The 22,929-nt window shown below is 53.6% G+C and overlaps 1 protein-coding gene across 2 annotated transcripts in view; it reads right to left on the bottom strand.

The window, feature by feature from the left end:
* NDUFA10 (NADH:ubiquinone oxidoreductase subunit A10) overlaps positions 1-22,929 on the bottom strand; it is a 93,271-nt gene that overhangs the window by 44,677 nt on the left and 25,665 nt on the right. For both annotated transcript variants that reach the window (XM_035006740.1, XM_035006741.1), the window contains exon 9: positions 21,610-21,718. In XM_035006740.1, coding sequence (XP_034862631.1) covers positions 21,610-21,718 — 109 coding nt within the window. The remainder of the gene's footprint in view (positions 1-21,609; positions 21,719-22,929) is intronic.

The raw sequence follows: 22,929 nt of genomic DNA, 5'->3' as shown, positions 1-22,929 counted from the left end.
AGACCGGGAGCCTGGATGCACAGCAGCTTGCTCCCCAGGGTCAAGTCTCCTCCTGCTGGCACAGGACAGACGAAAAGAGTCAGGGCACCACAGTGTTTGCAAAAGCATTCCCAATTTCCCCAGATTATTTAATTGTGCAAAATCTGTGTGTCAAAGGTCATGCCTAATTTCAACTAACATTTACAACTGTGGAAACTGTGATATCCCTGACCCTCCTGGTAAGTAGCACGCGACAGCTTCCTGGGCACGCCCCAGCCATGCACGCACACGCACGCACACACACACACACTGCTGGCCCGCCACCCCTAGGAGGGTACATGCAGAAGGAACTTCTCGCAGGGCTGCCTCGCAGGGGCCAGGGGCTGGGGGACAAGGAAGGTCAGTTAGTGCTAATTGCATGCTCTTCAGACGTTTGGTATTTTCTAGCACACGGAGTTCTTTCTTTCTTTCTTTTTTTCCACAAAAGAAAGGCTGAGTAGCTTGTCCAGGTCAACAGCTAGAATGTCCATGGAGCTGGACTGCAAACCCATGTCCTCCGGCTCTGAGTCCGCCCCGACCCTCTAGGCCACCAGCCCCTCTGGCCCATGCACGCACCTGTGGGCCCATCACCACCCAAGTGGCCAACCCCTGCTCTGAGCGCTCCTGATGAGAAATAACCCTTCGATGTGCCCCTCCAGATTTATGTGCTTAAGGTGAACTTGTAGAACTGGAACTGCTTACTTAAGGAGAAAATAAACAACAGATGCTGACACAGCAATCAGAATGGGTTTTAATTTAATATGCACAAGACCCTGGTCCAGATGATGACGCTCCGCTCACACTGTGTGGGTGAGTCAGGGCTCCCACATTCCCTTGTTATTTACTGCCTAGTGCAGGGTCGGCAAACTACGGCCCGCAGACCAAATCCGGCTGACGACTGTTCTGTACAAACAAGTTCGCCAGGGCTCGTCCCGCCGCTTGCTTGCACTCCGCCCGGGCAGAACTGCGTCCTTGTGACGGAGGGGGCGGGGCCTGCAAAGCTCAGCTATTTATTCTCTGGCTCGTCTTAAAAAACCATGCTGTCCGCTGCCCTAAGAGAAAGTGACCACGGCGACGAGGGGACCAGGGGACAAGTGAGCCAGGCAGCTCCAGGGGAGGCTTCAGAGGCGGCAGAAACAGGTACCTTTTGTATGCAAAGGTGGTACAAGCCGGGCTGGGATCTGTGCTGTGAGGAGGTGACACTCGAGGCTGCTCCCAGCCTCTTCGCTCTCGCACACAGCGGGGACGCTCCACAGAGCTTCCCATGCCGGGGGCTTGGACAGACCCAGCTGAGAGTACATTACACACATTCACTCATTCTCCTGGGCAAAAACTCTGAGTTCCTCTACCCATGAAGCCCACCGTGTCCTAGTGGTCTTGAGGGGCACGGATAAATCCCATTTTCTCTAACCTCATGAAATACAGAGTATGTAAAGCTAGTCAGAAAGCGGAGGCGCTGGAGGAGGGAGAAACCGGGCCTGACCCACAGGACCAGAGGCTTCAGGTACAGACAGGACGTGGTCAGCGGAGAGGAGGAAACGGCTTAGAGGGCAGGCCGGGCAGTGAGGGCGACAAGACAGTGCAGAGCACGGCCTGCAGGAGCAGCCGCACTGACCGCAGCCCACCTGGACCCCAGCAGCCCTGGCTGCAGCTCTGCTGCTGGGGACGGGCCACGTGAGGGCCACCCGACCAACCCACGCCACGTACCGGCCACAGCTTCCCCGACCACGGACACTGGACAAACAGGTCAGGCTAGCTAGCATCCGTGGGCGGAGAGCTAGAGGGCCGTGGGCAGAAAAGGAGGCCTGTCAAACTGACGGGGACGCACCTGGTCTGTGGCTGCACACGACCCTGCACGTGTCGGGTGATGTCACGGAGGCGGGCAGAGGACCCTAGAGGAAAGAGCATTCCTGGGGGCTGCTGAGTGCTCCCCTAGGGCTGAGGGACTGAGCTCCCAGCAGCCAGGGCTCACCGCACACCCGGGTACCAGGCTAACCCTTCCCTACAAGTCAGGCTGCCCAAGACTCACCAGAAAGCTAAGATACCAGGCGCCAAAGGCTTAAGCTGATTTCCATGTATCTTAGCTGCCTGCCAGAGTACACACTCTAATGCTCCTCAAAGGAACGAAACAAGATCAAGTACACAAAAACAGAGACCTCACAATGGACAGCGACCACTGTAAAGTCTCCAGCCCTGGAAAGAGAAAAATGTAACCCGTATCCAGGGGAGAAGAGATCAAGCCGACTCGGAGGTAACGAAGATGATGAATTAGAAAATAAGACCGCTGAGACAGCTATTATAAAAAGATTCAGTATGCTCAGGGAATTAAGTGAAAAGTGAAACTAATAAGAAAACCAGAGGGCGCCTGGGTGGCTCAGTCGGTTGGGCGACTGCCTTCGGCTCGGGTCGTGATCCTGGAGTCCCAGGATCAAGTCCCGCATCGGGCTCCCTGCTCGGCAGGGGGTCTGCTTCTCCCTCTGACCCTCCCCCTTCTCATGCTCTCTCTCATTCTCTCTCTCAAATAAATAAATAAAATCTTTAAAAAAAAAAAAAAGAAAGAAAAGAAAACCAGAAAACATAAAAAGAAACAAAACTTCTAAAGTTAAAAACAAAAAACAAAAAACAAGACTTCTGAAATAAAATGCCACCGGATGGGTGTGGCAGCCACAGCAGTATGCAGCTGACCTGCCCAGAGCACCTGCTCTGCCCGTGTCCACCCCCGGGCACGCTGGGCCACGCCCCACGGAAGGCACCCGCCTGCAGGACACGGGACCCCGCTGGCCCGGGGCCACCCCACCAGCCTGGCCACATCCACCTGCACCGCTGCTATGCCATGCTGCCTCCCTCCCTCTCCTGTCCCAGACGTCACACGGCGCCGAGGACTACGGGCTCCCCTGCACCTCACATCTCTCCCCTTGACCCTTCACAGGTGTTTCCCCAAAGTCTCCTCAACATCTGACCCTATCTCAGCTGCCTTTCTTGGAGGACCCAAACACAATGGAACTAATAGCACATTATATAAACACGAGAAAACATCTGTGAACTTGAAGACAGGACAACAGAAACTATTCAAGAGAAAAGAGAAAGACGACGAAAAGGCCAAAAACAAACGGATGGAGTCTCAGTGACCTGTGGCTCATGAACTATCAAGAGTCCCCAGAAGGGAAAAAGAAACAACACCTGGAGAAATCATGACTAAACATGTTACAAACAATATGGAAATGATGGACTGCTCACACCGGAGACGCTCCGTGAACCCCAAGCAGGAGAAGCACAAAGAAAACCACCCGGAAGCATGTGGTCACCAGGTGGCGGGGAAGTAGTGATAAAGAGATGGAGAGAGAGTCTCAAAAGCAGCCAGAGAGAACAGGTCCCTCCGGCACAAGGATGGCACACAGCAGGACTTCACGCTTGTCCACAGAAGCCGTGCGGCCAGGGGTCCGGGGGGTCTCAGGGTGTCGGAGGAAATGAGCGGCCAACTCAGAAGTCTACACTGGGTAACGCCATCTCCGAAAACCAACCGAAGTACGGGTATCTTCGTCGAGCAAGAGCTAACGATGCGTTGCCGGCAGACCCAGGCGGTGGGAGCAGCTACCACAGGGGGTGACTCGGGCCCCCCGAGAGCCGCCACACGGAGGCCTGGGCCTGCACAGACAGCGCACCACACAGCACAGCTATGAGCCAGGGCGAAAGGTCACAAAAACACCTTAGCTCGTTTTAAAGGTAACTGACCGTGGCACAGGCCAGGGGAGCTGGACAGAAGTCAGCCTGCCGTGCGTGGGCTGGCGGGATGTGGCTGGCTGCGCGTGAGCAGACCCTGGCGAGGGACAGGCACGCGCTGTCAGCCCAGACCAGTCGTGAACGGTGAAACCAAAAGGTGCAGTTAATGAGTCAGCAGCAGAAATAAAACAGAAGAAGATGATCAATTAAGCCAAAAGAAGCCAGGAAAAGAGAAAAGATGTAAATCTGAACCTCACTTGCTACAGGGTTGAAGTGTGAGGTGAGAAACAGCAGGTCCCCCACTCGAGGAGCCCTCGCCCCTACCCAGGGAAGCCCCGCTCCCAGGGCCAGAGGGCAGGGGCAAAGGCCGCCGAGCCACTCGCTCCCGCACGGCCCCCTCGGGCCAGTGCTCTGGGTCTTGCCGAGACGGCCGCCGGCTCTCGCAGCCCCGCTCACTAGCCAGCTCCGTCCTCTGCGGAGACGTGCGGCAAAAACCGCCGCCTGGTCAGAAATCACGCCGGGGAAGAGCGTCCGGGGAGTCCTAGGACAGGCGGCAGGATGCCCTCAGGAAACAGCCCTCAGGGGGCAGCCAGCCCCTGCGCTGGCACAGACCCCCCCCATTGGCTGAGCAGCGGGTTCTCAAGCTTCCCCAGGCAGTCCTCCCTGAGCGAGCAGGTGACCGGCTATTCCAGCCTCTGCCTCGTCTTCGCCCCTTGCTCTTCTGGGGACGCTTCCCATGGCCAGTTCTTCCTGCCCAGCTCCTGCCGCTTCCTCCAGGAGCCCCCTGACGCTGACAGGGTGACTGTCCTCTCTTCCCTCGTCTCTCCTCTCGGTGCCCAGTGCAGTCACTTGCCTGCTTGTCAGTGAGAGCGGGCAGTCACCTAATCCCACCACCAGCCCCGCCTCACACGCGCAGGCGCCACGAGGGGCAGGCGGGTGCTGTCTCCCCTTGCAAAGATGTCAAGTGACCTGCCCGTGCCACCTAGCTGCAGGCGGCAGGCTGGACCCTCAAGTCTCAAGCCCAGGAATATCTTCCACAACACCGTACACAGAGTGAATGAAACCGCAATACCTAGTGTGCGATACCTTTGGAAAATGACGTAAAAGCTTTGTCCGTCTCACCCGCACGCTGCCTTCCTTTTTTCCTGAATTCCATTCCTTCCCCCCAATGTTCCATTTGCCCCCCAGTCCGTCCGTCTGGAGCTCTGCTCTCCAGTTTCTAGCTGTGAGGCGCCTGGCGTGTTCAGGGCCCGGCCCCCACTCCACGCTGGCCTGGGGGGGGTGGGCCCTCAGGGTCTCCCACCCCATTTCAGGTTGACTGCAAAGTCCCGCTGGAGAACTTCTGGCTCCAGGCAGGTGTGTCAGGGCTGCTCACGGGAGCTCACCGTTCCTTAGCCGAGCTCTCCTGGAGAACTAAAATAGATGTGTTAATTCCAGCACCAAGTCCTTTGTTATGGGACTGTAAAAAGGTGAGTTTTTTAAAAAGGATCAAATGAAGCCCTTCCTGTTTTGGATCGGTTTCACCCCACTGGGAGTAGGAAGTGGGCTATATCAGGTACAACAGACTCTGCTCTCTCCAGATGCTCTGAGGAGCGCAAATGGCTAAGAAAGTCTGGAGTGACTTGGGGATTCCAACTTCCAACTTCTGTTAGCCATTATTGCATATAAATGATAATGAGCTCTAAGAATTTTTCATTAATTTTAAAGAACATTATAGAAATTTTTTAGTAAAGTCACTTCTATGATATACAATTTCCCCAATTTTCCATTATTGCTAAGCATAAATCAAGTCTAAAAACTCTGAAATCAACCCCCCAATCTTGTCTTATCAAAGACAGTTTTCAAAAGCCCTCTTTTTAAGAATAAGTGTCTTCTATTTTTAGCACAAACACCATGGTCTGTTACAAATACATCCATATTTAGCTGCCAAATCCATTGCCATACGAATCACAGTATCGTACACATTTTAAATGACTCATATTAGCTGTGAGTGGAAAAGCTAACTCAAGCCCTTGTTTAAATACCTGAACAGTACTCTTTCTAGAAATTCTCAAACAGAAGAACTGAGGGCACACACCGCAAAACGTGGGCACCCGTGGTTTGTCAGGTCGTTTGCGAGGACGTCACCCTGTGACTTGGCACGAGCAGAGCCCCAGACAGCACGTGATAATCTGCAGCCACACTCGGCCCAGGGCACCCGGTGAGAAGTCCGTGTCTCACACTGACTTTCCTGCCCAGGGGACGCAGGTTGTCTTCCACACGCAGGAAGCTAAACAACAGGGAGCGCGGACCGACGAGTCTCAGTCCCGCGCGCCACGAAGAGCTGCAGAAGCAGCGCACACGAGCGTGTCCTCCGGCCCCGCGAGTGAAGGGCAACTGCAGACGCCACACACGTCCCCTCACACTCGACTGAACGACTTCTAAACGGACAGTCCATAATTTAACACAAAAAGCAGGTACCAAATTAAGTCCTGAGGCCTGAACGTCAAGGGGAATCTAGGAAGCTTTCTCCGTCAGCAGGTTGAGGTCAACTGGCCCCGAGGCGTCCCGTCCACTGCAAGTCTGTCTTTATCCAAGCGAACCCCCCAGAGGCAAGAGCACACGGCGTTAACATATTCTAGCTACGAAGCATCGCTATTCTAGACAACGCTAACTTGGTGCTGAGACAAAAACAACTTGAGACAGTAAAGAAATAAGAATAGCAGGAGAGAAAGCGAAGATGCTGCTGTCCTGGCAACTGTCTCGGACACAATCGGATTTGTGGAGGGAGCTCAGTATCTTAACAGCATCTGGCCTCCCTAAATTGAAGACACCGAATCGCTAAAGCAGAAACCAATTCACGGGACTGCACAGAAATAAAAAGTGACCCAATACAGTGTTTGAAAAATGACTTAAAAAATTAGCAGGCTGCTCTGCAACATGAGCGTTCACGGGAGTGTTCACGGGTCCATTCCAATGACAGAAAGGGGGCCGAGTGAATGGGAAACGCATGGGTAAATATTCTGAGAGTCCAGACACTCGTGTCCCTCTGCAAACGTCCCTTCGGGAGAAACCTAAGACTGCCCATGCAGTCACATGGAGTATGATGGGCACATGAAAGCCACCCTGACTCCGGCCAGAGCAGCGAGAGAGCGGAACAGACACCCAGGTCACAGGATCAACAACACAAAACCAAAATTTACAAATCCTACTCATATGGAATCTTAGATCCTTTCTGTCCTGAAAAGGCCTGTCTTCACTCGTCTGCACCCCTAGGTCACCAACACAGCTAAGCAGGAAATGCTCACCCCCCACGCTGTCACGCACGGACCCCGAACCCAGGCGTGCACGGCGCCCGCCCCAGCAACCCCTCTGCTGCTCTGCACAAGGGGCTGCAACGGGCTGGAGCCGGTATGTGCCCTCCAGGGAACGTTCTGGCCTCCAGCTCAGACAGCCTCTCTGCGCCTGGCGGCTCACTCACACTTGGGAAGAACAACCCGGCCTTCCTGTGGCAGCAGCTTGAGGCCCATACGCCAACACTCGAAATTAGCTGTCCTTGTGCACAGCTGCCCCGTCAGCCCTGCCTCTCTACTCTCACCCCTGCCCCAGGTCCCCTTGTCCTATGCACCCCACCTCCATCCTAGCCAGCCCTCCAGAGGTCCTCTCCTCCTTACTGCCAACCAGCACGAGGGCATCAAGGCCCTCCAAGAATGTAGCCCATGCTGCGTCCCTGCTACTTGCCAACAGAAAGCCCTCACCGGCCAGGACAACGTCTTCCGAACCATCACCCCAAACTTCTGTCCTCCACATCTTCCCTCGTTAGGGTGCTACCCTGAGCTAACTAACCTCTGAGCCCCACTGTTTCACCTCAGAGGATTTCTTGTAATCAATGACTAATCCCAAATAAAGCCCACAGATCATCATAAATTTAGGACTGATAAAAGTCCTTTCTACGTCTTCTTTTCTTTCACATAATACGTGACTCGGTACCCCCAAACCAGCCACCCTGCCTCTAGCCTTCACAAATGTTGCTCCTTCTCCCCCAAAACGGGGGGAGGCCCCTCTTCTACTTGGCAAACCATCATCTTGTGAATCTCGAGATTCTTGGCATCTGACACTTGAATCCCTACCATGAATTTGGGAACTACACCATGTGCTGTGCTCACGTGTGTGTGGTTCCCACTGGTGGGCGAGCCCACAGGGCACAGGAACCGGGTCTGCCCCTGAGTCCTCCGCACAGTATCTGCGCTGGGCGTGCAGTGAAGGGGCACCAGATGGACACTGGCACAGGAGAGTTCCCAGCGACAGGCTGCTCTGCAGTGAGCGGCGGCCCCGCCACACCCCGGCTGCACAAACTCCATCCTCGGTGCTCAGCGGGAACCTGGGTGCCTGACTCCAGGCCGTCAGAGCAGGAAGGAAACACAGAGCTGAGCCCCCAGTCCATCAGCTCCCGAGACACGGGCCACTTTTAGGGGTGTAAGACTGCTGTGCCCAAGGACAAATGGCACCTCAGATTCTATGAGGACAAGCAAAAGTCAAAATCATGAAACCCCAAGAAGCAAAATGAACCCTGTGACCTGGACACCGCCCAGACGCAGGCCCCGGTGCCACAGAGTCTGCCCAGCCATGGGAGGAAGTGGGAATGTTCACCCCAAGGGTCTCCCTCAGCTGAGGGAGGCTTAGGTTGGGGGACCCAAGTCAGGCAGCCGGACACAGCTGGCCACCACGGGCCTGCTTTCCTTCAAGCTGACCCTCCGAACACACTGAGGCAGGCCAGCTACGGGGCAGGGGTCCAGAGTCCACGGGGGTCGCCTCCACGGCCACTGTGTGGGAGGGTGAGCACTGCCCTCCCGTCGTCCCCACTGACTGGCTTCCAAGAGAAGCCACACAGGCGACAGGATCCACAGGGACACACACCACCGCGCAAATGTGACACCAAGAACGTTCCGTAGCCGCAGATTGTTACCTGTAACAGCTCGTCACGGCATCTTCTGGGAAACTATCCCGAGACTCATCAGCTATCACATCACATGTGGACACCACACTAAACACGCATGCAAATGTAACTGCGGGAAGTCAAAGAGCCACAATCTACCCTCTACACCTGCGGCTGGAAGGAGCGCCAGGGAGGTTCACTCAGGGACAAGAGGCTGTGGAACCAGCAGCCACGTTCAGGCTGGTGTGAGCGCCGGGTGCTGGCCTGAGCTTGCGGGGCCCCACGCTCCCCCGCCGGCAGCTTCTCTCCAGCGGGGCGTGTCTCTGACGCAACAAGTGCCTGCTCCACCCTGGTCTCATGGAGTGGGGCTCCGTTCCCCTCTTGGTGGCTCCTCCCGCAGGAGCGGGCCGGCCCTGTGGGAGCACTGTGGGACTCCTCCGGGGGGGGCCCCACCCGCCTGGTGCGCCCGGATCCGTTCCGGGTCCCCGCAACCTCTGGCCCTCCTGCACCTTCTCCCTCGCTTCCTACGGGCTCTCGTCCTATAAACAGGCTGAGAACGTCTCAGCCTTTCAAAATAAAACAACGGCCCAACCAAATATGGGAAAGCCTACTTCCACCACTCTATCCCAACTCTCCCCTCAAGGTCCAGCAGCCTGCACCGCCCTGACCTGCCCACGGCACGTGAACAGGAGCCGGGCTGGCGGCCACAGGGACCGGGGGCGGCAGGGCCTGCGGCTCTAGGAGCTCCTCTGCTTCGCCTGCTTCACCCACCCCTCCGTCCCCCTCCTGCGGCAGCTCTGGCACAGTGTGCAGGAGGAAGGCCTGCCACCCACCGGCCCACCGGCCCAGGCCCCAGGCTGGCACACTGAGGCAGAGGAGGAAGGGGCAGCTGCTCTGGTGGCCCTGGCACTTCTGCTCCCCGCCAAGCCCCCCGCGTCAAATGGGTCAGCAGTCGGTTCAAACAGCTATGCCGACGGCACTTGTCACTGTCACTGCAGAATCTAATTAAATGTCATGAAAGCGGCAGAGTCTTTCTCTGACAAGGAGGCTGAAATAAAGCATGGGGGCAGGTGTAAAAGGCTGGCGGGGGGGGCGCCCTGTGTTCCCAGAGGTCCTCATGCTCTATAAGCCTGGGACGGCCACTGCGGGGAGTGCCACTGACAACCAGGACGTGGCCGACACGCGGGTTAGACCCAAGCGCCACTCCAGCGTGCAGACAGGGCGGACAGGCGTCTGGGGCGTCAGGGTGTCCCCTGGAAAGTTCTCTAGTGAGCCACCCTTTCTGGGTTCATCCAGTTCATCAGTGAATTCAGTGAACATAGGGTCAATAACAGGTGTCCATGATTAAGTGCCTGAGGCCCCACGATGAAAGCCACCGTCCGAACAAGCAGCATCTGCTCTTACAAACCCCCGTGATCCGTCAGCCCCGCTTGCACCTCACGCCCTGTCCACTTTAGAGTACAGCTTCTAGTGTGTCTACACTTGCTCCCAGCCCTGTAACCCACCACAGGTCTAGAAGGAAAGCAGTGAGACAAACAGCACACGCAGCGCCGGCCGAGGCACCGTCCCCACCCCTGCAGCCGCATCCCTCCCTCGAGCACCCTCCTGTTGGAACCCTCCGCAATTGCTATTTAGCTGTAAACCTGAACATAAGAACAGATCTGACTCCCAGGAAAAGGCAACACTGGCACCATATACAGGGGCTCTTGGGTAAGGGAACGCAGCTTGCCCCGGGGGGTCAGAGCCACGTTCCCTACCCCCCCGCCTCTCACGCAGACTCCCCAAACACCCCCCCATTTCTCTGCCCCCACCCTCAGAACCCAACCTGGCAAGCAGAGCAATCCTTCCCGCACATAATTCAGATGCTCTCTCTCTCAAAACAGCGCACTGGCTTGCAGTCTCATGAAAACGTCAACCCAGGCTTCACGGCACTCCCTACAGCCCCCTCTCATCATGTCCTGCTAGGTTCCGAGCTCACCTCCAGCCCTGCCTGCCGCCCCATCCCCTCATTTCACCACGGTGGGCTCTTCTATTCCTAGACTGCCTCCACCTCCGAAGCCCTGCCTGCAGGTGCGGCTGGGTCACCCCTCTGCAGCACACCTCCCACCTGCAGCACTTCGATGCCCCGCTGTGTATTAGTTTATCGCCTGTCCCTCCTTCCCTAACCAGGATGCAAGCTCCTTGACAGCAAGACTGTTGTAGTCCCTGATGTGGCCCCAATACTGAGAACAGTGCCTGGAACAACAAATACTTGCCGAGGGACAGGGAGTAAACGTAAAATGGGGAGGTGACAGTACTGGGGGGTGGAGGCAGTGTTAGGCTTAGCAGCAAGTGTCAGGGGTAGACTGTCACTCCTAGAAATATCTTAGTTCCCACACGACGTCTGACTATGTCTCCTGGACAGGACTCTCCGATGCTAACAGGAGACAGTTTTTCATCAGCCACATTTCCTTTCTTGCCTTCAGGTTCGGGGACTTAATGAATTCTCTATCCTGCGGGTTCACTGAGCAAACACCTATTGAGCCTGGAGAGACATAGAGCTTCCAGCTCAGATCCTCTCTAACATGGATACAGGCAGAACCAGCACCCGAACCGGCTTTCAGAGAGGCTTTCCCTTCCCAGCAAAATAACAGCCCCAAAGCCCTGAGAAAGCCCTTGATATAAAACCTCTAGAAATGCTTTTAAATGCATTGCTGAGCTCTGCAAGAAATCACAAGGGGCTAGAAATGAAGAGCAGGCTGAAAACCAGAGTGGCGAGCTGAAGCCTCCGTGGCCCTGGGGACGTGGGAAGAGCTGCCGGGAGACGGAAGGCAAAGCCGCTGGTCCGTGCGTCGGTCCGTGCAAGGTGGGGCATGGGGAGGGGCTTCCTTACCGAAGCACAGCTCCTGGAGGGCAGCACCCTCCGTGGAAGGCAGAAGGGAAGGGAGCCCCCACACTGCAAGGAGACCTCAGCTGCCACCTGGGGAATCCGTGGCCACGGTCTGTCCTCGCACGGGGGTGGGGGTTCCAGTCTCACCACCTCGGGGGCCTGGAGCCCCTGCAGGTCAGGAGTCTCGGGGCTGGCAGTAGCAAACTGTCCTCACGGGAGCGAGGAGGCCAGAGCTACTGAACAGCGTCAGATGCCCGGGTGAATGAAATGTCAGGGGCATACGCACACCAAAAGAGCATCATTGTTTCTCCCAATTCAAACTTAACTGGGCATCCTGTATTTAGGAGGGACTCTCACTAGGTGCCCACCAAGAGAGGCCCACGAAGCAAGAACTTAGTGTCCAGAGTCTCTAAAACACAGAAGGGATTAAGCCCTCACAGGTTAGAATTAGAGGAAACGATAAATGACGAAGTCTGAAGGTCCTCCAAACCTGGTATTACCAGATGCAGAACAGAAGGAACTATACTTGAAATGCTTAAAGAAAAAGAAGCCGTTGAAAAATATAAGAAATAATATCCCATCCACAAGATTCAGAAAGTGCTGGTGTAAGTAAAAAGGAAATTTAAACCCTGACCCAAAACAGCAAAGACAGAAAGAGCAGAAACATCCTAAAAGAGAAAGGGAGACTGTAACACTTAATTAAAAACAAAAGGTCAGCACACTGCTCCTGCTTCCAAGAATCAGAAGTGCTCTCCAATAATTCTTAACCACAAGTACCAGCAAGTTCACGGTCTACTATAAAATATGCATAATACATAATGGATGTATTACAACGTGCAGAGCACCACGCCCCCGTTTCCTAAGTGTCTATACAAGCACACTGAAAATACATTTTAAGTTCCTCATGAAATTATGAGATGTGACTTCAGTAATTTTATTACCTTTATTACATGAGTCAGGTTTACAGAAACTTCTCATGCTGTTGGTGTTTAACTAAAACACATTTTCAACATTAAAAATATTTTTTTTCCTAGAAAACGAGAAACAGCCTAGCAGGACAGTCATCTTCTGAGGGTCCATGCCATAAAGGCGCCCACCGACCCACTTGTTCCAGGAAGTAAGTAGCCACAGAATGCCCTCCGCTCCGACACCAAACAATTCCTCCTCTTGAAAGAAACAAGTCTTTGAAACATCCCCACACTGCTCACTTGTCTTCCAGCAGGAAACCAAGCAGCGTGTCAGGTGTCTCGGAGGCCGACCAGCCGTACCTGCTGCTCCCTCGAGCATTTCTAGATGGGAGCTCTGCAGCCTGGCCAGGGACCCCTTTTCTGGGAGCCACGGATCTCCCCAGCCCCGCAGCAGCTGCGTGTGAGATCAGCACAAGGGCTTCATCGCTCATCCCTACACCACCTGCATGGCCGCAGCCGGGGGGTCAAGGCCAACACCAGCGGTGACGTGGTGTGTGTGCGGTCCGTGATGTGATGGGAACGGGACTTCACCTCTCCAAAAACACAAAGGGGCTAACCCTGAAAAAATCGTCAGACAAACCCCACCGGAGGGACAGTCTATAAAATACCTGACTGTCCTTTAAAACTGTCATAAAGACTAAACACAAGGAAATGTGACAGTCACAGCCAAACAGAGCTTTTGGAGACATGACAACTCAGTCCTGTGGTCCCTGGATGGGGTCCTGAAACAGAAACAGGGCATCAGGGAGACACAGGGCATCAAATGTGGTGTGGACTCCAGTGAACAGTACTGGACAGACGCTGGTCCGTCCCCTGCCACAATACACCACTCACCTAAGACGTCATCATGGGAAACGGGGTGTGAACTCTCCAGCAGCTTCACAACTTCCCTGCAAATCTAACACTGTTCTAAAAGTGCTTCTTTAAAATGCTTAAACATTTCTAAAATTCTTTTAATGCTTAGAAATTTTTAAAGATTAATTAAAAATTTCAGCATTTCTAAGCATTTAACTAAAATTATAAGTCCAATAGAATAGATTCTCTTAATACTCACAAATTAAAAATAAGACACTAACACATGGAACACAATAACGATGGAAAACTGCCGAATCCCCCAGCATGTCTGTGGTTAAAATGGCTGACATACTCAGCTCCTGGGGGACCGATGCAGACGACGCGCCCCTCCTGAGCCACGAGGAGAGACGGGCACCGTGTGGAAAGCACCTGTGTGCAAAGGCACCAAGGCAGGGAGGTCCCAGGCCCCAGGGAGGAAAGCTGAGGAGGCGGGCTGCCTGGTCCCTGCAGGGACCCCCTCCCCAGGACCCACCCACTCCTGCAGGGATAACTGGGAGCCCGAAGACCCCCAGCGGAAGGGCCGGTGGAGACAGAAGGGCAGGTCAGGACCCACCCCAGGGCGGGGCCCCACTGAGCTTGCCCTCCTCAGGAAGGGCAAAGGGCAAGCAGAGCGGACCTCACAAACCTATGCTGGGCATCAGGTGGCTTGGTCTGGGGATGGACTCCAGCAACCTGCCCAAAGTTCAGTGCCTGCCAGGAGATAGCACCTGCGTCTTCCCAAGGTAAGAGAACGTCATCCAGAGTGTCCAGCCATCTTCACGATGACTGGCACTTAAAGGAAAGAAAAACAAGGCACACGGAAAAACAGGCCGGAATGACCAACCATGAAAGGACCAGGAGAGAGCCAGGCAATTTAAACGGATCGAAAAGAGGTCCAGACAGTGCGGTTACCAGATAGCTTTGTGATGAATGTGCTCAAGTAATCAGGGGACAAAATAATTTCAGCAGATAACTCGACATAATAAAAAATGGAAATTCTAGACTCAAACAGGGCTAGGATTACAATTAAACATGGAAATAAAGAAAGGCGGGTCTAGGAGCAGATGAGAAAGAGCTGGGAAGACTAGCACCTTGGAAGCCCCATGAGAAGAACATGCCCGGCTGAAGCTCTCGGAGAAACGGGATGGAAACCACACGGAAGAGCACCTGCTCACAGAACGCGTGCAAAGGTCCACAGGGCTGACTGGGGCCCCAGAAGGGGAGCCCTCGGAGAGGAGTGCGGGCCACACGGAAGAGGTCCTAGCAAGTCTTTGAAAACTGAGAAAAACATCAGCCAAAGAATGTTAGAGACCCCAAGCAGAGCAGAGACGAAAGTAGAGACGCACAGACGCTGGCAGGGGCTGGGACGAAGGCGCTCAGCGTGACACACGAGCGTGTGTGAGACAGGTCACACACCGGTTACCTCAGGAAGCGCATACTCTGAGGCCGCGGGCGCCAGGCCCCTCGCCCTGTGAGAAGCCTACGGGTGGGCACGAGGAGGCCAGACCCTGCTGCGCTACCCCGGGACGGACGGGGCTGCCGCGAGCTCAGTCGCCGGCACCCAGGAGCAGAGGTCAACAGAGGCGTATGGGCCAAAGAGGGGACCCTGGCAGTCCGCGGCGACACAACCCAGGAAGTGGATGCCCAGGGACAAGAGAGAGCCCTCGTTTGCAGTGGGACAAAGCGGCACTGGCGGAATTAGGAAGGCGACAGTTGGATGACCATCACATTAATAGCTGAGCCACCAGGTGAAAGTCTGACGAGGAAATGCACATTGACAAAGTTTCAAAGTACTTCCCCCTGAAAATATATAAGTTACAAGGAGTAAGAGAGCAACTGACAGTGGAGACAGCACCTCCGCCAAGTGACCCTAATTGGCACGACCCGCCAGGGGACCCACGGAGCCCTGGGCGGAGAAGACGTGATCAATTCCATGAGGCTCCTACGGAAGGCCGACAGCCGAAGCCAGTCCTGGGCAAAGAGCAAACAAAACCAAACGGAGGGACGTTCAAACACTGCCTTTCCTGCCCTCCTCAGAAGTTCTCCTGCACCAGGTCCTTCTGCTCTACAGAGCATCTCTGGGACACCGGGTGACCTTGAAGGGTCTACGGATTAGAGTTCGGGAGTTCGGGACATATGACCGTGAACCTCCTGGCCTTGACAGCTACTCTGTGGTTGTGAAGGAGAATGTCCATCTGCAAGAAGGACGCCTTAAAGCCATGGTTCTCTCCTTAGAACAGATCCTGGGCCCCACCCCCCGAAGATCTGTGCAGGAGGCCTGGCACGGGGCATGAGAGCCTTCATCCCCACGAGGGCCGGGTGGGGCTGACGCAGGCGCCCTACGCTGAGAACCACCTCTGCACTGACTGCAGCTAAGAGGGCATCTGGAGCGCTCATGATGGTTCAGCCAACGTTATTTTTCTACTCTTGTTAATTTTGTAAACTTGAAACATTCCAAAATAAAAAACAGATAAAATGAGGATCATGAAAACCATTTAGGAAGAAAATTTTCTGTCAGCCAGGATTCTTCAGGCTGTGGAGTGAGAGCACAGACAGCAGGGGGGACGGGGCAAAGCTGCAGGGGCACCGACCACAGACAACGACGAGCATCATGTCTCCAGGGCCCACAGCGCTCAGGGAAGTGAGACAGATGACAAAAACAGCACAAAAGACAAGAGTTGGGCAAATGGGAGGAAAAAGCCCCAAGACCCCTGTTCCAGAACTAGAGACCTAGCTCCCCGTGGACTTCAATACATCAAGGATGGATATTTAATTACCAGACTGGCTACTAAAAACCACTAAGAGAATGACAGCTAGGAAGCGAACAGAGGGAGGAAGCAGAATGAAAACAAAAACCCCCTAATCCAAAAGAGGGCCAGAAAGGAAAAAACAGAGACAGCAGGTAAGAAACACACAAACATGGAGAAGGAGGAGCTCCTCAGACACAAGCCCATGAGCAGCTGCACTGAGTGTGGACAGGGACAGTCCCAGCATGCAGACGGGACGAAATGCGAAGCCAAGCATTTCAGGGTGCACAGCGCCTGCCAGACACCCAGCCAGGCGGGAAGGCCGCCGGGGGAAGACCGCAGAAGGCGCCGCGCAGCTGGTGAAGAAAGCAAACTTTGGAGACGAGCGCCGCCCACAACAAGGGAGGCTTCAGGGCACACAGAGCAGCGCAACCGCCTGGAACCGCGGGAAGGAGCCAATCCTCCACAGCGGTGGACTTGGACACAGCCTGCCCAGCAGACCCGCAGGAGACCCAGACCAGCATGGGGGAAGGCGACGTGAGCCCCGCCACGACATGCGTCACCTCGAGACTCCAGCAGGGTGCCACACACAGCATAGAGGAAGGGGCGCTCTCCTCTGAGACCACAAAACGTCACCAAACTGACCAAATGCTGAACCAAAAAGTAAGTCTCAATCACATCCAAGGACTGAAATTATACAAAGTATGTTTCTAACTAGAGTAGAATTAAGCTGGAAATCAGTAACAAAAAGATAATTAGAAAGATCCCAACTGCTTTTAAGTTATCCAGTATAATTCAAATTAGCATATTGGTCAGAACAGAAATCAGATTAAAATTAGAAAATATTCTGAGTTGAATAAGGAAAACCCAACATCAAGACTTAGGAGATCAAGCCAAATCCAGAAGGCAACATGTGCAGCCTTAAACGTATCTATTCAAGAGCAAGACAGGATGAAAAATCAACGATGTCCCTATTCATCTTAAAAAGTTTGAAAAACAGCAAATAGAAAAAATAAAGAACAGTCATCACTGAACCAGAATGTGTAACATACGTGATACCAATTAGGTCCTTGAATGACACGCTCCTTCCAAGAGCAAAGGAGGAGGGAAACACCAGGACCAGCGACAGGGATGAAGACGGGGACGACGGGCACTCTCAGGCCTGACCGAGTTAAAAGCACAAAAGAGGGCATTTTAAACAACTCCATGCAAGAAACTAGAAAATTTAAATGCCATGGGGGCAGAAAATACCTTGATAAATACAACTTTCCCAAGGACGAACAGAATACTGAATATTCCGTGTCTATGAAAGAAACTGAATCCAGAGTGTAGAATATTCCAGTGGAGCCCCACCAGTCAATCCCTGTCACGCTGAAGGAAGACGTGATGCTCATCTTGCACAAACTCTCCCACAGAGTAGAAATGACGGTACCACCTCAACTGAGTGTCGATGTCAGCATGAGGCAGACAATACAACCACTCTCAGGAGCATGTCACAAGAAAGGGAAATTATCATCCAGTCTCTCAAGAATATAGGTACAAAAATCCTAAATTAAAAATGTGAATTAGGGGACGCCTGGGTGGCTCAGTTGGTTGAGCGACTGCCTTCGGCTCAGGTCGTGATCCCGGGGTCCTGGGATTGAGCCCCGCATCGGACTCCCTGCTCGGCAGGGGATCTGCTTCTCCCTTTCCCTCTGCCGCTCCCACTGCTCGTGCTCTCCTGCTCTCTCTCTGTCAAATAAAATCTTTAAATAATAAAAATAAATTAAAAAAATTTTTTTAAATGTGAATTAGGCTCAGCTGCATATGAAGAGGATAATACACACAAAAGTGGGACTTATTCCACAAAACCAAGGTTGGTCTCACATTAGAGAATCAATCAATATAACTGACCACATGAACAGAAAAAGGAGAAAAAAAATCATCCAGGGCAGACACATGATAAAACTCAATACCCAGACGTGACCGAAATTCAACTAATCATAAAATGCAACTTCCGTAAGTTCTTAAGAAAGAACATCGATGTTAATCCAGAGCAGACATAAGCCCTGCTGGTGGATTACTGAGCACATCCTCCGTGAGCAGGACGAAGACCGGGACAGCCACCGCTGTACCTACTCACCCACGAACTACAGACCCATCGAGGCAAGGGGAAGAGACGGCGGTATAAAGATTAGGGAGAAACAGAGCTGTCATGACTTGCCAGCATGCACTTCTCTTTTCCTTCTCACATGCTGGGACTTTTAAATGTCCACTTTCCATACGGAGGTAATTCTAACAGTCCCTGTGTGTCCGCAACTGTCATTACGATGGCTGGGGCTGGGGGTCAGCTGGGAGTTGACCTGCTCTGAGCAGGGCCGCTGGAGGTCCCACCCACTGCAAGAACACCCTCCATGGCGTGGCAGGCTGTTCCACCACGGAGGAGCCAAACCTGGTCTTGTCTGCTGCACACGCCCCACCTGTTCTCGACGGCAGGGCACGGCCCCCACCCAATCCCCACGCAGGGTGATGAGAGTCGCACGTGCTCTGAGGACCAGTCCTACTCTCTTGGGATAGTCCGGCTCACTCTTTCCCGCCTATACACAAAGAAATATATACAAAGCTACCTTCACTAACAGACATCCACCAAGAGAAGAAATTCCTGTAGGTACCACCAATCCCCCACTTGTAAAAGCAGTGACTGAAATAAACATACACTCGAATGCACGCTCCCTGAAGACAGTGACGTGGTCTGGTTCTCTGCTGTCCCCTCAACCTCTTGACCTCACGGTCTTCCTTTCTCTACCTGTCCTCACCACCGGTGACCTCAACCAGCAATGTGACGCCAAACATCGATCATACGCCGACAACCCCCTCCTATCTGCAAACCCCAACTCACCACATGTAACCACCTGTTCAACACCTCTTCGTGGGTATCATAAGCATCTCAAACATGTCCGTCAAATTCTTCACCCTTCCCCGAAACCTGTATTTCTACATCTTGCGACACCTGCCGGTTCCAATTCGAGTTCTGGTTCCCGAAGCCAAAACCCAGCAAACACCTTACTTTCCTCTTTCTTCCAACATGAAGTTTCAACAGACTCCGTTGGTTGTACCCATAATCTGACCACTTCTTGAACCTTCTGTGATGACCATCATGGTCCAAGCTCGTACTACCCCTTGGTCTACATTCCTATTAAGCCTCTTAACTGGCCTCCCAGCCTCTGTGCATGCCCCTGTTCAATCCAGCGTCAGGTCAGAAACCAGAATGTTCCCATCACGAAGTATGTCATACACATCCTCCCTCCGCTGCTGCAGAGCCCCACTGGCCCAGGAGGCCTCCTCCCTGTGTCTGCAACGTGCTGGAAATGCCATGCCTCACCTCTGTCCCTGCCCGTCTCCCCGCCCGGGCCTTTCCCCACCTCACCCCACCGGCTCCCCTCACCTCCCGCCGCTCTCCAGGGCTCCAGGAGCATGACTCAGGCTCTCCAAATCCAGCCCCCACCTCCTCAGGCTCCGCCCTACCCTCTTCTGGGGACTGAATTGTCTCCACAGCACCCGTCACCATCACCTAACACGTTCTCTGTTCTACTGTTTCCTTCCGCTCTGACGTACACCCCATGAGGGCAGCCATGTCCCCAGTGTCTAGGACAAGTGTGGCCCCTGGCGCGCACTCACAAAGTGTTCAGTGGAAAGAGTAACTGCGCTGATGAACAAAGGCCGTGAATGGGTGGGAGAACCAGATGAAAGGGCCTGGTGCCCACAGAACTGCAGTGAGTGGAGCTCGGCCACTCAACTCACCTGAGGCCCCGCCCCACTCGGGTCACAGCTGCACGCCAAATCCCTTGCTTACATTTAGAAAAACCGAATACATTCAGAGAGGAAACCTTATCAGTAACACAAGTGGAAAGCCAGCATCACTCATAAACGAGAGGACATTAGAAAAAGTTACTCATCGTCACCACATGTCGGTGACTCCAAACTCTCTGAGCTTGCAGCCTACTGTTTCCTCGTTTAAAAGTGAGGTCACCAAAAGTAAGAAATGTTCAAGACCTATTATCAGTAAATCAACACACTGACAGAACCAGATGAATCTTTTAAAAATTTAAAAGGGCAAAGATTTCTCACTAGGTAATCGAGTATTTATGTGATTTTAAATCCCCCGTGCCTGCGCCACCTTATAGCCCACAGCATCGGTGCTCTGGACCAACAAACAACTTCGGGGGGACGGCGGCGGGCGCCCTCGGGGCTGCGGAAGCCAGAGCGCCCGTGTCCCAGGGCCCGGCGGGGGCCCCAGCGGTGGGGGCGGTGGCAGGGCCGGAAGGGTGGGCCACGGGTTTTGCACGCAAGCTCGCTAGACACGGGAAGGCAGAGGAAGCCAGAGCGCCAATCCAAGCACCAGGGTGGCTGCCTGGACGGAGGTGGGAGACGTGACAACACAGAACAAAATGCACCAACGTCACTCAGCAGGACGTTGGTGCAAACGAGGCACCGGGGGGGGGGCGGGCAGCACAGCCCCCAGACAGCACAGCCCCCGCTGCCGCCACCGTCCTGCAGAGCGCCGCGCACCTGCTCGCCAACAGTGGTCAGAAGAGACCCGCAAACATACTAACTGTGGGTACTGCTGAGTGACAGCCTCTGGTTTTGTGTACTTCCCCAAATCCCTACAACGGATACAAGCACTTCCAGAACAACCAGAAGAACTTCTATTACGGAAAATGTCAAGATCTCAAGTGAGAGAGCAAGCGATGGGATATACCCGGACATCCAGTCAGTGCTTCAGGCCATCCGCATGCATCAGAGAACTGTAGCAGGGCAAAAACATTTAAGATTTACACTTACTAAATGTTGGCTGCTCAGCCTGGGGATCTAATTTAAATATAATCCTTTCACACACCTGCCAACGACAAACCCTGACCGCAGCTGATGTAGAAATGGATCGTGCCCTAGTCCTGCACTGACGTCAGGACTCCCAGAGAAGTCTCTCCCCCATCTGCTGGCTTCTACAACATAACTTGTAAGTGTCCTCTAAGTTCATGGAATTTTGCCTGAAATGACTCTCCACAAACAACTCTGAAAACAAATAATTCACTAAAAAGGTATGGAAACCAGAAAAGACCAGTAACACAGAGCCTCCTGAGCCCTGCCTCGTCCTGACCCAGCTCTGTGCCCCACCCCTGCGCTCTCCCACCTGCTCTGCGGACCTCCTGCAGACACGCACGTCTCCATTCTTTACGCACGGACATACCCTAAGGAGCAGGGCGACAGCCCAAGTACAATCTGACATTGAAGAAATGTAGACGGGAGCTAGAGATCAGGCAGCGTGTCCCTATCAAGACAACACACTGACAAAGAAGACGACACGTCTCCCCTGCCGAGGGAGGAGTACGCCAGCGTTAGATACGACGGTGAGGAGGAGAAGGGGAGAATTACTTCAATGAAAAGGAAGCTCTTTCACCGAAACAGGCAAAAAACAACAAAAGCCACTCTTCGGGGACGTGACCTTGGTGCCAGTCACGGGGCCCACAGCAGACAGCTCACTTGGCTTCAAAACCTCACCTCTATGAATCTCTGGAAGACGCGGTCACTCTGGTGAGCTCCGATCGTGACTTCCGGGACGTAGATAGGAATGGTTGTGTAATTCAGCACCTCCAGCTTATTCTGAACCCTACAAAGTAAGACAAATACAGATCACACTAAGCCATCGAAACAAACATAACAAAAGAAGCTGTCAGGCTGATTTTTCAAAAAAATGCATACAAATAAATGCCCTTCCTCCCCAGGCGGCCTCTGGACGCAAACCTTCATCCCAAAGACCATGAGGTCTGTGCGCAGCTGCTTTTCTGACATGACCCTCAGAGCCTGAGGGAGAGTCTTCCAAAGGCCTGAGCCGCCACAGAGGACCACCTTTCGGGAATGGATGAGGTTTGGGAGACACTGTGCTTCGCACACAAGAGCAGCATCACCAAAACGCCACACCCCACGCCGCCCACAGCGGTGCCAGGACTTAGGCAGCCCTCAGTAAACGTGCAAATTCAATGACTCTTGAGGGGAAGGCAGCCAATAACTCCAGTCCCCCCAGATTTACCACACAGCATCCTGCTGCCCTCCTGGGCAGACTGCAGGAGCAGAAGGGCCACGGGGAAGCCAGGAGCACGGGGTGGGGCGGGCCCACACAGGACGCCCGGGTGCACCCTCGCCTGGAAAGGTCTCACGCTCTGCCTTGCTCGGCACCGACAAATACAAATTATCAGATCTGCTCCTTGTTTCACCATTTGACTTTGCTGAACGCTAAAATATTTATACTGTGCTATGACTGCTTATTTCAAATTAAATTTAGTCTGAATATGACCACTATACTTGAAGATGAAAAGCATTTTGGGGGCTTTTTGAAACAAACATTTAAATAAAGTCTCCTTTCTTAAGGGCTCAGAACAAAGCAAATAATTACTTTAAATGACCATTTTCCCATGAATGAGTTATAATGGCAGAAGAAGTTTTCTGTTTATAACGGTCCAAATGGAAGTTCTTTAAATGCATCTGGCTTTCAGCTACTTTGTGATAAAGAGTCCAGACCCACATACCCAAGGCCAGTGCCCCCTGGCAGCCGGGGCAGATGGCCATGGTCAGAACGCCCCGATCCGATCCGGGGCCGGTGCTCCGCAGGCCCCTCCCGCCGAGGACCGCGGTGCACGGAGAACCTGCGGCAGGTTGAACGAGAGCGGAGAGCAGGAATGGGCACGTCCTGCTTGTCACCGGTACAAACTGTGTCAGTCCTACATGGACTGATAATCTGGCAACAAAGAGCACCTGAGGAAATGCACCCGGGGAACTGTCTCTTCCCAGGTGCATCTCCACGATCACATTAACTGGCTACGA

Source organism: Mirounga leonina, unplaced genomic scaffold, assembly GCF_011800145.1.
Source record: "Mirounga leonina isolate KUSES-001 unplaced genomic scaffold, KU_Mleo_1.0 Mir_151, whole genome shotgun sequence".
Lineage (NCBI taxonomy): Eukaryota > Metazoa > Chordata > Mammalia > Carnivora > Phocidae > Mirounga > Mirounga leonina.
Note: the sequence above shows the minus strand (reverse complement) of the source record. Positions and strands in the feature narration are given on the sequence as shown.